General features: G+C 38.4%; 2 protein-coding genes across 2 annotated transcripts; both read right to left on the bottom strand.

Moving 5' to 3' along the window:
- Positions 1 to 1,739: 1,739 nt before the first annotated feature.
- LOC112188867 lies at positions 1,740 to 4,093 on the bottom strand. Its single transcript, XM_024328099.2, has 2 exons — positions 3,591 to 4,093; positions 1,740 to 2,059 (listed from the first exon to the last, which is right to left on the bottom strand). Exon 1 carries the CDS (start codon positions 4,065 to 4,067, stop codon positions 3,594 to 3,596), a length of 474 nt encoding a protein of 157 aa, XP_024183867.1. The 5' UTR covers positions 4,068 to 4,093; the 3' UTR covers positions 1,740 to 2,059; positions 3,591 to 3,593.
- Positions 4,094 to 6,296: 2,203 nt separating this feature from the next.
- On the bottom strand, positions 6,297 to 8,013 carry LOC112188166 (protein SODIUM POTASSIUM ROOT DEFECTIVE 2). The gene is made up of 3 exons (XM_024327223.2): positions 7,009 to 8,013; positions 6,849 to 6,924; positions 6,297 to 6,700 (listed from the first exon to the last, which is right to left on the bottom strand). The coding sequence occupies exons 1-3, from the start codon at positions 7,210 to 7,212 to the stop codon at positions 6,576 to 6,578; spliced, it is 405 nt and encodes a 134-aa protein (XP_024182991.1). The 5' UTR covers positions 7,213 to 8,013; the 3' UTR covers positions 6,297 to 6,575.
- Positions 8,014 to 11,940: the final 3,927 nt, after the last annotated feature.

The following is an 11,940-nucleotide window of genomic DNA, read 5'->3' as shown; positions in this document are numbered from 1 at the left end:
AAGAAATTGAACCATTGATTCAAACTCGCGTGGATGCTCAACACGTTTAGAGCCGTTGACCTGGAATCGTATTCGTAGTTCTAAATTGACCGTAGACTTTATTAAGAATCAAAGGCATGAATAATTGAGATTAATCAGAGAAATGAACACGTGTCAGAAGAATCTTATAGGTAGTGAAAAAGAAAAGAAACAGTAAACGGTACACGTCAAACATGGTTTTGGTACTTTATATGACTGTTTCAGAGACTTTATAATCGTTTGTGCTTTTTACAAGTGTACACACAAATCAACCGTCCTTGGAGTCTCATTGGTTGGGGGTGGTGTGAGGTGACAGGTTTTTGTATGGAGGTCAGGATCTGTTTTAGGGTTGGTTGTGACAAAAATGGTGAAGAAAGATAATGTGGGATGCGGTGAGGTTCCATCGCTCCCTGTCTCTCTTGTTCTGTTTATGGCATGTCTTCTTTACTGGCGATGAAGGTTTGAGCGTCGAGTTTGTTAGACGGAGAATTTCGGGTTTTGGTAAGGAAGTCGGAAGAGGAAAGCAGAGGAATGGAAATGATGAAGATGGGTACTTAATTCCTTCGTTTTCCAGTCTTTTGAGTAATTCGAGTTATTTACACATCTTCAACCTAATTTGACAATATATGAAGCACTTGTCAATATTGCGAGTTCGGTAACGATAAATGACTAAACTTCTTGAGTCTCCAAGTGACTAGGGGCGCTATCATTTGATTGCACCCTTCAGATTCTCGAATCACCTAGTAACCAGGAAAACACTATCGTGGGCAAGAAAGGTGGAAGGGCGGTTTGCTCCTATTTCGGAGTTCTCTTGTGGACTGGTTGTTGACCGGTTTTTGCCTGTCGTTGGAGTTAGCGGGATTAGAGGTTGAAGAAAACTGCATTTATCACTCTATTCAATTGTCGCTTCGGCTATTTTGATTTTTGACTAAAGCGTGTACTCGTGTAGTATATTTATTGATTACATTATACATCAGGTGATTGCATTTGGGATTGCAGGTCGGGTAAAATCTAAAATAATCTCGATTGGATGCTACTGAAGAAAAATTCACAATTGGGTCATGGTATCCGTTGACGATTTCTTTCCACTGCATATGCTGGAGTCTGACAAAGAAATGGCAAAGAAAGATGAGGTCCATAACACCATGCCACCATTCATTCACGGTCACAGGCATCTAAACCCCAAAAAAATAAAAGCTAGCTACCCATGGACCATATCCAAGGGACATTAATCATATTGATTTTGCCACAGAGAGTGGGCCAAAAAGTCATAACTTGGCCGTTGGAAACCCCAAAAAAACCCTCGAGGAAAAGACTACTATATTAGGAACTACTGCAACAATGGCTGCAGGTGGTTGACAACATATCAAAACAGTGAAAGTAGTAACTACTAAACATGGTGTCAGACAAGGACAGCAACCAAAACTTAAGTGTAGAATAGTGTGAATAATGCAATGTGCATGTAATCACGCCAAAAGCAGAAGCTAATTGATGCACATTCCTCCCCACCAAACCCTAATAAAAGTGACCCGAAACTTTCCGTCATGCATTAGCTTTGTAGCTGGCTAATCACTTTCAGCATGCCGCCTTCGACTCCGTCTTCTCGGGATAACATACTAAGCGGTAACTATATTGAGTAATCACAGTACTTAGATTAATTATCACAATTGCCTCAAGAGTATACTATAACAACCAGACGCATTTGAAAACAGCAAGGAACGTATACGGTGAATTTGAGCATGAACAAGCTCTTATTATGATTGATAATACATGAAATTGATATTTCAAATTGTGTCATTGTAAACAACTAATTACCATCTTACAGTTCTTAATCACCAAAGTCCCAACACTAGACTTGTTGAATATATACATATAAGATAGATGATGGACGAAGGATAAAGGATGATGGTTATTGCCCTCGTAGAGTTCTGATCATACAAATGTCTGAAATCAACCTTTGCTTAAGTAGCATTAGTATTGGAATTAAAAACTGGACACCATCACATAATCTAATTGATGGAGACCGGAGCAAAGTAGAACCCTGCAAAGTGGGAATAACCAAAACAAAGTCAAAATCAATTTTATTGATAAATATGAAACATATGGTTAATTAACCTACAAAGTTCAGAATCTACTTTAAAGATGTGCTCCAATATTTGGGGGTGAAGTGGTGAACTACTTGATGAATAAAAGCCAAAAATGAAAAGGATTCGCCAAAGTCTCACCAGTGGGAAGAAAATAGCTTTAAGGCAAAGCAAAGCAAATTAAATTTGATGCTAATACATCATTTCTGTCCCACTAGATGTTCTCCAGCAAGTAGTATTTAGTTACGGCAACCTTTCTCTTTCAGCTCATTTACAACTTACAGATTACATTACCAAAACCTCTCAGGTAGATTCTTAGTTGACAAGGAAACAGAGAGCAATCAATTTATGTTCAGTGTTCATATGAATCTGACTTCCATGTCTACTAATAACACAAGAAAGCTGCCTAGCAGATAACAATATGTGCAGCATGCATATTCTCAGTTAGCATTCAGCTCCAAACCAACCAGAATCTTGCCCAAGAGTTATGAAAATACAGCAACAACCCTCCAAACCTTTTGATATTGACTGACTGAAAATAAACTGTCGCCTCCATATTACCAACCTGAATCTTCATGTTTGCACCAAAAATTGATATTTATTGTATGTTGCTACTGCTTTTCATTTTAAATTGTTGTTTTTCCCTAGTAAGTAGGCAGATAACTATGCTCAATGCTGCCATTGGCCGTAACATTGGTATCCTTATCCAGAAAGTTCAAATACACCTAGCTAATTACACTTACCATTTCCAATCCATCCTTGATCGAGAGATAATGACTTAATTATTCCAACGTATAAATTTGGACTACACTAAGAATCACAAACTTTACACTACGAAGTACTCAAATTCTGGGCTGACAATAATCACAAAATGTTTCATTTGGACTTAGAACTGATAAGTGATAACCGGACAATTTGACTGCTTTAAGGTTTCAAAATAACCATAATTTAATATCACACCAACCAATTATAAGATTCCACAGCACACACCATGGAGATCTACAGTGCTTGAGTTGTGACAAGTGTTGGAGCTTTAGCCTTATACTAATTCGCCGAATATGAGTCATTCCTAGCAAAATGTTGGACATTCTTATCAAAGATTAGGTGATTTAACACTAACAGGCATTGCCACAAAACAGATGCGTATGAACAACAATAAGAATATTTCCATTCGGATTCTTGAAGTTTCAGAATGGTCCAATATATATGATTCCTCATTCACACTCCAAGGAATATATGATTCTGCATTAGCACTCTAGAGAATATTCAATAATCATCGAAGAGCATAAATTCGAATGCTTTAGTTTAAAGAAAGTACAAAAACATGAACAACTCCACCAGTCACTAAACATCGCTCTCAACCTTGAAAACTCAAAACACAATAGTACAAGCTGATACTTCAATCACAATAACCAAATCAGAAACCCTAATTCAGCCGAATCAAAATTCCAAACTTGAACGGAAGAGGACTGAATCAAAAGTCAAAACCTGTTAAGAAGCGGAGTGGCGTCGGCCCTCGCAAGCCGGACTATCATTGAAGTTCTTAGAGGGGTACCTCGCCGTCACCATGCCGACCTCAAACACCAAATTCTCGCCGCTGGACCTGATTCCGGTGATCGACCACCACTGGTAGAAGGCCCGGACGCTGATGCCGTTGATTTCGGCGATCCGGCCGTGGTTGATTTTGCCGGTGACTTTCTTGGAATACGTGGCCAAGTAGTTGTCCGGCGGGAGCGTGATCTTGCACGCGTCGCCGAGGTCGACGACGAAGTCGCCGGTGAGGGGGTTGACGGTGTAGTTTTTGACCGGAGAAGGGAGGAGCCCGATTGGGAAGCCGTAGCGGGTCAGCTCGGTGTGGGCCGGCGATGGGGTCCGGGTCGGGTTTTGGGTTTTCGGGTCGGCGGTTTGGGAGGAAAGAGAAACGAGGAGGATGAGAGCGAAGAAGAAGAGGAGATATTTCGTCATTTTTGAAATTGTTTGAGAAATTATGAGAAGTTTCGGTCGGTCCGTTTTGATATAGGGTGGGAACGACGCGTCGTTTGAAGGCGTTGCACTGGCGGGTAAAAGGTTGTGGAAAATTTGTTAAGTTCGTTAAGACTAAAGAGGGTTTATTGTTAATTAAGTTGATTAGGGTAATCAATTATGATTGTGATTGTGATTTGAGTATGGTTATGACTTGTGAGGGCTGTGGTTTTAGTCCAAGAAGAATAAATGAGGTGTGGTTGTGACTTGTGCGGATGTTATAATGCCAAATGACCAATCTTAGATGAGCTTTGTTGAAGTAGATTTGTTTCATTTGTTTGTATGCATAATGACATGACATTAAGGGTGAGGAATGAACTAGACACAAGCAAGAGTAGGGATGACAATAATCCCCATCGGGTATTCGACCCTAATGGGGAAAAATTTGGGGGAAATCGGGTAACGGGGATGGGGATCCCCAGTATTCGAATTCTGAAATCTGGTACGGGGCGGGGATGGTATTTTGATCCCCATCCCCATACCCACCCAATAAGAATTATCTAATATATATATATATATATATATTATATTTTTGATATTATTTATAAATAAATCTATGTAAACTTCATCTTTTTGTCAGTATTTAAATCCTGTCAATATATTTTTGATATTATTCAATTCACATTGTTAGAGTTGTTAAGTTATACAAGTAGTTGATTGTGGAATTTTTTTGTCGAATGCAGACTTTTATTGTTCTTTTTTAAGTGAGACTTATATTTGTTTTTGTTTGATTAAAATAAAGAATTTATCTTATGTTGATGTTTGATTTTAACTTCATACTTTACAATCAATAATTATTTGTATGAATTTTTATATAATAAATTAGTAATATTGTTAACGGGGATTGAGGCGGGTATGGGGACCTAATCCCCCATGGGGACGGGGACGGGGAATCCCCAGTTTCTTATTACGGGGATTGGGTCGGGTAAGGGGATGGGGAATAAAGTCGGGTATGGGGATGGTAATTTAATCCCCTTACCCTACCCTCCCCATTGCCATCCCTAAGCAAGAGCCCTAGGCCCAAAGACCATACCGGCAGCAAATCTCTTCCACAGTGTTTGGTTTTAGTCACGGTTGTCATTTGGTGTCGCTTTGGCTTGAGAAAGATATGATGTGGAGACTTCACAAGATAATCGAGGTTATTATTCAAGTAATGGCGGAGGAATGCACCTGGTCGGTTATAGTGTCATGCATCATTGTTGGGTTTGGCACCTTGAATATGATACAAACATTGATAATTTGGTAGCGAAGAAGAAGGATACACAGCTTGGAAATTTCTTGATATGGCTCTTATTTGGGCATTTTGCTAAGAATGCATATTACTTGGTGTATGGAGCCATCATTGGTTATAGTGTCATGCATCATGGTTGGGTTTGCCACATCTATTTGATTTGATCCACTTCAAATATGAGACAGACATCAATAATTTGGTAGCGAAGAAGAAGGCTACACATCCTCAGAAATTTCTTGAAATGACTCTTATCTGGGAATTTTGCTAAGAATGTATATTACTTGGCGTATGAAGACACTATCGGTTATAGTGTAATGCATTGTGGTTGGGTTTGCCGCATCTATTTGATTTGATCCATTTTTAATATGAGATAAACATCGATAATTTGGTAGCATAGAAAAATTGTCCACATATTCAGAAATTTCTTGATACGACTCTTATTTTAGCCTTTTGCTAAGAAATGCCTTCTAAACATATAAAGCCACCATCACATATTACTTTAATGTGGAAGTTTGAGGTAAGGGACCCTTGAGTGTTGTCTAATAAATTGATTTCTTCTGAACACTAGTAAGAGTGTTTGTGTGGTTCTTTATATTCACCACCTAGTCAGTGGTTCAATAAAATTTCTCATTTATAGTGTTGGATAAGATCTCAAGTTCGAATTTTTTTTCCTCTCAAAATTAAGATAAAAAATGATGAATGTCCATCAACTCATAAGTTACGTAAATCTACCAAGTTATTGAATCTCAAATGTTTGTTTTCTCACATAGATGTGTGGTCAATGAGAAACTCTGTTGAAGATCCATTATGCAGTTTTGGCCCTTGTTTTTTAGCTGCATTGATGTTCAATAAAAGAAAAGAAGAATACTCTAGCTTATTGAACTCATGGAAAGGTGACTGGACAATGAAAGCTTTGCTTTCTAAGATAAACAAGAAAATGCTTAATCAACATATAATATCCAGTTGATTTTTATATATAGTGCGACTTTGAGAGATAATCAGATACAAAGTGGCCTTTAGATCCTCTAAAACGTATAATACATATGAGCTTACAATCAAGATGAGATTGACAATAGCTATATAGGGAGCCATTTTTTCCATCTCTGCACAAACCAGAACTTATGACAATTTTCAGATCTCTTCTTTGTGGATTGGCACTTGGGCAATAGGTGGTAGCGCTTTTAGATAGAGTGGAAGACATGAATTGTTGATACTGATCATCACGGCGAGTTCCAAATCTCGGCATTTTTGACCTTAGACACACTCTGCACCACCTCATAAGGCAGAACATCTCCGATCACAACCACCATCTTGCTTTCCAGGTCTACTTTGTACGAAGTCACCCCTGTTTCGAATCAAGGCAAAAACACAAAATATACAAGAATTTGTAAGAGACTACAGAATAAGAACAGTACAACCACTAAGAACTTGAGCATTAATTCGGTTTCTATGTGTAACGAAGATCATGTATGTATGAGAGATTTTTGACATACCTTCCATCTTCGAGATATGTTTTTCAACTTTCCTGGCACATCCATTGCAGTGCATGGAGACCCTTAACATTACCATCTGCATCATTCACCAAATTAGAAATCTGTTTTGTCAAACATGTACTTCAAAGAGAAAAATGAGGTGATATTCACCGATATTCACCTTGGGTTTCAGTTGAAATGCCAATGTTTGTTTACCGGCAACAACATCCTTGAGTCTCATAAACTGATCCTTTTCACCAGGAATCAATGGACTTTTCTCAAACTCGTCTTGGTTTTCCTCGGAGTAGTTCATGCAGAAACAAGAACTTGATCCAGAAGAAAGACAAAGAGAGCCTAGCACCCTTCCAAAACTAAGCTTCCCCATTTCAACCAGAGAAACAAATCTGAAGTGAGACAGAACTTGACAGCCTATTTAAGCAATCCACACACCCTGATCTGTCCTTCCCACTCGATCAGAGTGATGTAAATCCGAGACAAACCAGTGTGAACATTAATATATGCTATACTAGGGTGGGGGTTGGAGAGAGAGGAGAGCTAAAGGTCAAGTTTTCATTGGGGAAGCCAAAAGCTGAACAGAACCCAATGAAGCCTATGAAGGAGGAAAGGGAACAATACCGAATACTTTATACTTATAACAACTCAGATGGTCAAGAAAACTTAGAAGGAGATCCAGGAACCCAGAAAAACACTACTTTTATTGTAACCACTTCTAAGACCAAGATTGAAACCCCAACTAGATTTTGTCATGTGATGGTGAACTCCTAAAGATATAACGCACTCACAACCAATTCTATAAAAGCCTCAATGAGAGAAAGTTCATGTGACCATTCAGCAAGAAAGAAACCCAAATCTGTAACCGAAGCTTTTTGATCAGGAACCCTGTTTCATATGATTGAGTAGTGAAAGGAAGGAAAAGAAAAACTCACAGTGACGAGTGGAGAGGAGTAGGAACTAGAAACACCATGCTTTATGACATGTGAGGACTACTAGGTACGTCCAAGTTAGAGTAAAAGAATATGCTTATATATAATATATAGCTTGATTAGTTTGGATAAGCATCTTTGGCATGTTTAATTCAAGAACAATGAACATGAGAAACGTTTAGGTGTAACAAATAAAGGAAAGAAAGAAAAGTAGTAACATTTGGTGAGCATCCGAACAACTTATGGGACAATGTATCATCTATCACACAATATCTTTTCTATGTCCATGAAATTAGTCACAAAATATAACAACTTCCCCGAGTCTTGAAGGAAGCTTGTAATTTGCAGGGCATTAATGTTGATCAGATGTGTCACTGAAGTCTATCCTGATGTGGACTAAATTAGTCACTTCAGTGAAGTCACTCGAAGCATTTAGGTCATTTGACAGAGAGTAATGGAGTAAAGTAGCGTATGATCATCCACCTAATACGCATAGATTAGAGAACCCCCCAATCAACCCAAAGGTGCTCGTGATGGATAGTATAATAGCTCAGAAACCACCACAGAGCTTGAATTGTTGACAGTTTTGTCTTGGCCTTCAATATGAAAAATCAAAATGGGACAGACGGCCTCCCATGATTGGAGCCATGAGCTCACTAATGTTTCTTAATAGTTATATGATAGAATATGTTGGAAAACAAAATGAATGGCTCTATTCTCTACAGTCTACGACTACACAGGTTGTTCCATGTGAGATGGTTCTTTATAACAAACCAGAGAAAGGGTTTATGAAAAGATTGTATTGAAGTCATGTTAAGCACGTGTGGGACACGTGACAATCAAAGTTGGGTTGGGTTGGCAAGTCTCATGTGGGTTCATATGAATAATTATATAGACAACGCAGCCAAAAATGAAGGGATGTGTTTTATCATCGATCACTGAGAAAGTGAGAAGAAGCAAGCACCACTCAGGGAGCAAAGCAAGAATTTGTAGGGTGACCAAGTGTAGTGCACAGTGCACTTATGGACATGGGAGTGATGGAGCACTGCACTGATATGACAGAAGATATATGAGAGAGACTTCCGTACGGCACCCGCACCACGTGGCAGTGCAGCGGCCCAATTAGTACCCAAGCAAGAGGGTATTTTGGATATTTCACATTAAAAAGGGGGGCAGTTTTGAAAAAGAGATAAATTTTTTTTTTTTCTGATTGGAGAGCCGCACCGCCACGTGTTGCAGCAGTCCCTGTACAAGAATTTCTCAAGATATGTACAATAGCTGTAACATGATTGGATGGCTAAAATGGCCCAAAAGTTCCACAGTACTCCGGCGAGTATTGAAAGTGCGAAGATAGCAGCCGTCCAAGTAACGGAGCACTATTCCAGTGCACTCATGTGTCCACATATACAATACTCCATAATATATATTCCGGAGTATTATAGAACATCATGCATTTAGTAAATTAGGTTTCAACACTAACCATCCACAATTCCACATCAATGAAAAATAGAAGAACTAGAGCTGAACTCATTGGAGCGAATTCAGTCTCTCATGCAGCGGCATCGCTTGCCTGAAGGACGGTGGGTCTTCTCAGATGGGCATCCTTGCCACCACCCTCTTTGCTTCGTGTGCTGAAGACGGATGGCCTCCCCTGCCCTCCAATTGTCTCTAATTAGCTTTATTCACTCTCCCTTACTGGGTTTTGTCGGATTTTCTCTCTGTTTCCCGTCTTGGATGAGACAGGTGGAGATGATAAATCCTTGTTAGCATGTGTTTGTATTTACGAGTTGAGGCCCCCCTTCTGGGCTCTTGTTGGGGCTGGTCCCTTTTATGGATATTTCCGTTTCTCCAAAAAAAAAAAAAAGAGCTGAACTCATTGGATATGTATTTCAAATATCTGCTTTGTGCAATGCATATAGCAAGATTAAGTTGTGCACTCAAACTCATGAAAAAGGTGCTAGCAAAAACAGCAATAATGAGAATGCTACCTAAGTTCTGGCCTCTCTCTCCAAGTCTAATATTCATTTTCTTTTTCATTACCTTTGCCATCAGTTAAATACAGCAGAAAACTTATTTAAAATGACTGAACTCAACCAAGAATGGAATTAACCATTTAAAATGACGAGTCAGAGTTTAAGCTTTTCAATAAAAGTAATTAATTAGCAACGGTCTAAGCCATAGACAAGAGGATTCTGTACCTGGCAAATGGAAGTGCAGATCTGACTCTACTGCATCAAAGAGGTCGAGTACTGCATAGGAATTGTTTAGACACAAAATAATAATGGCAACTATGCAAAAGCATCTAATTTCACATGGCATGGAATGGTATAGTATAAGGTTTAATTAAAGCACACGCCTTTAAATAGAGTCTCAGCCTACTGCATACTCATAAATAGATAGTTTATAAAGTTCTCTCTTTGGGTCAGTTCATTTATAGGCCATACAATGGGACAATGGGAGTAGTCTTTTCCTTCCAAATTAATCCCAACAGTAAAAGTTTTTCATCAAACTGTACCAAACTAACAAGTCTTACAAGTTACAACTACAATTAATCTTGCAATACCAGCTGATCTATTCACCATTATAGCCATCCAATCTGTCACCTACCAGAATTTCAATTTCTTACAAATATAGTAGAGGCTTTGGAGAAAAACTGAGCTATATGTTAATCGGTTTCTAATCTAACTTGAGCATAATTTTTTTTATTTGGTCTGATACTTGAGCATAACTTTAGTTTAAGGCACGAGGTGAGTCAATTTTTAAAAAATATATCTGTATATATAAGCTGAAATACTTTCTAAAAAGAAAAAAATTTCCTTCAACAACTGGCTTCTTGCAAATGTTTTACCACAACTAATAGTAATAGTAGACGACAGTAATCATTAGCCTGTGGACAAAAAAAGAAAAAAAGTTAGAGGTGGTTTTCAAATCATTTAGTGTCATTTGAAGTTCATATCCGTAATAATCAATAATAATCGCTATTTCAACTTCTTTAATCATGTCTTACTGGATCCGCATGCATATTTCATGAAAAGAATATATGATATCAGTAGTCATAAAGAACCTATCTAATCAATATATCCAGTTATACATTTAGATGATAGCAACCACGTGATCGGGAAGGCTTCATTCCTCATCTTAAAAGAATAACCAAAGAAAAATACGACTTGCTAGATTAGAAAAGCATATTCGAAACAACTCATCCAATATAAAATCGCTTTGACATTACCAAATTCCATGTGCTACAACTTCTTATTCGGTCGGTTTTGAACTGTACTTCATACATCACAACGTCTATAATATGCTGGCTATTGTCACCACCACCGTCATTTTGTATAAGAATATCCTTGACAGTAATGGACACTAATCCATGTTTGCAGCCACAGTAGGAATTGTACCAGACTCCAAATAAACCAAAAGAATAAAACCCTAGAAAACACAGACAATAATTAATTTTCAGCTAGATCAAAGTTAAAGCTTTAAGTACCTTCGCTTCGTCCCATACTTCATTTTCACACAGTCCCATCTTGAGCTTCAAGTCTTCAACAACCTCAGGGGCTCAGGGTCCTCCAACTTTGCTAGCTTTTCCCGCGCGTTTTGCCTCGATTTCGTAGAGCTCATCTCTTTACGACACTCCGTCATCAATCTCCGGTGTCCGTCGCAGCCAATCCCAGCTCGTTACCTCATCATCTATATAAAAGCCACAAGTACTTTTCATCTCTGCCAAAATTGGAGGCAAATCGAGCGCCGTTCTAGTTTTTTTGTCTTCGGTCATGGTTGTAGAAGTTCAAAAGGTCAATGTAATTCAAACGAAATGAAAAGGTCAAAACTTTTCTATTTTGTACATTAAAAAAAAAAAACCTCCAGTCTGGACTCCAGACCCAAAAGCTTGAAACCGACCCGACCTTGAATTTTTTTTCTTCCAAATTTCCAATCTTATAAGGGGTGATGAACTTATATGATTAATTTTCCTTATAAGGGCAGGATTAATTTTGCCTTAATCATGATCGAGTTTCCTTTTATTTGCCTATTGAGATCGACTATGTTCTTAACCACGCCACCTACAACAAGCCCATATTCAAGGCTTCTAAAGTCCAAGTTCATCACACCGTCTATTTATTCAATTGTCTTATAACAATGAGTCTATGGTGAATACTAAATTCGAGCTT

Source organism: Rosa chinensis, chromosome 2, assembly GCF_002994745.2.
Source record: "Rosa chinensis cultivar Old Blush chromosome 2, RchiOBHm-V2, whole genome shotgun sequence".
Taxonomy (NCBI): domain Eukaryota; kingdom Viridiplantae; phylum Streptophyta; class Magnoliopsida; order Rosales; family Rosaceae; genus Rosa; species Rosa chinensis.
This window is presented reverse-complemented; position numbering and strand designations above follow the sequence as displayed.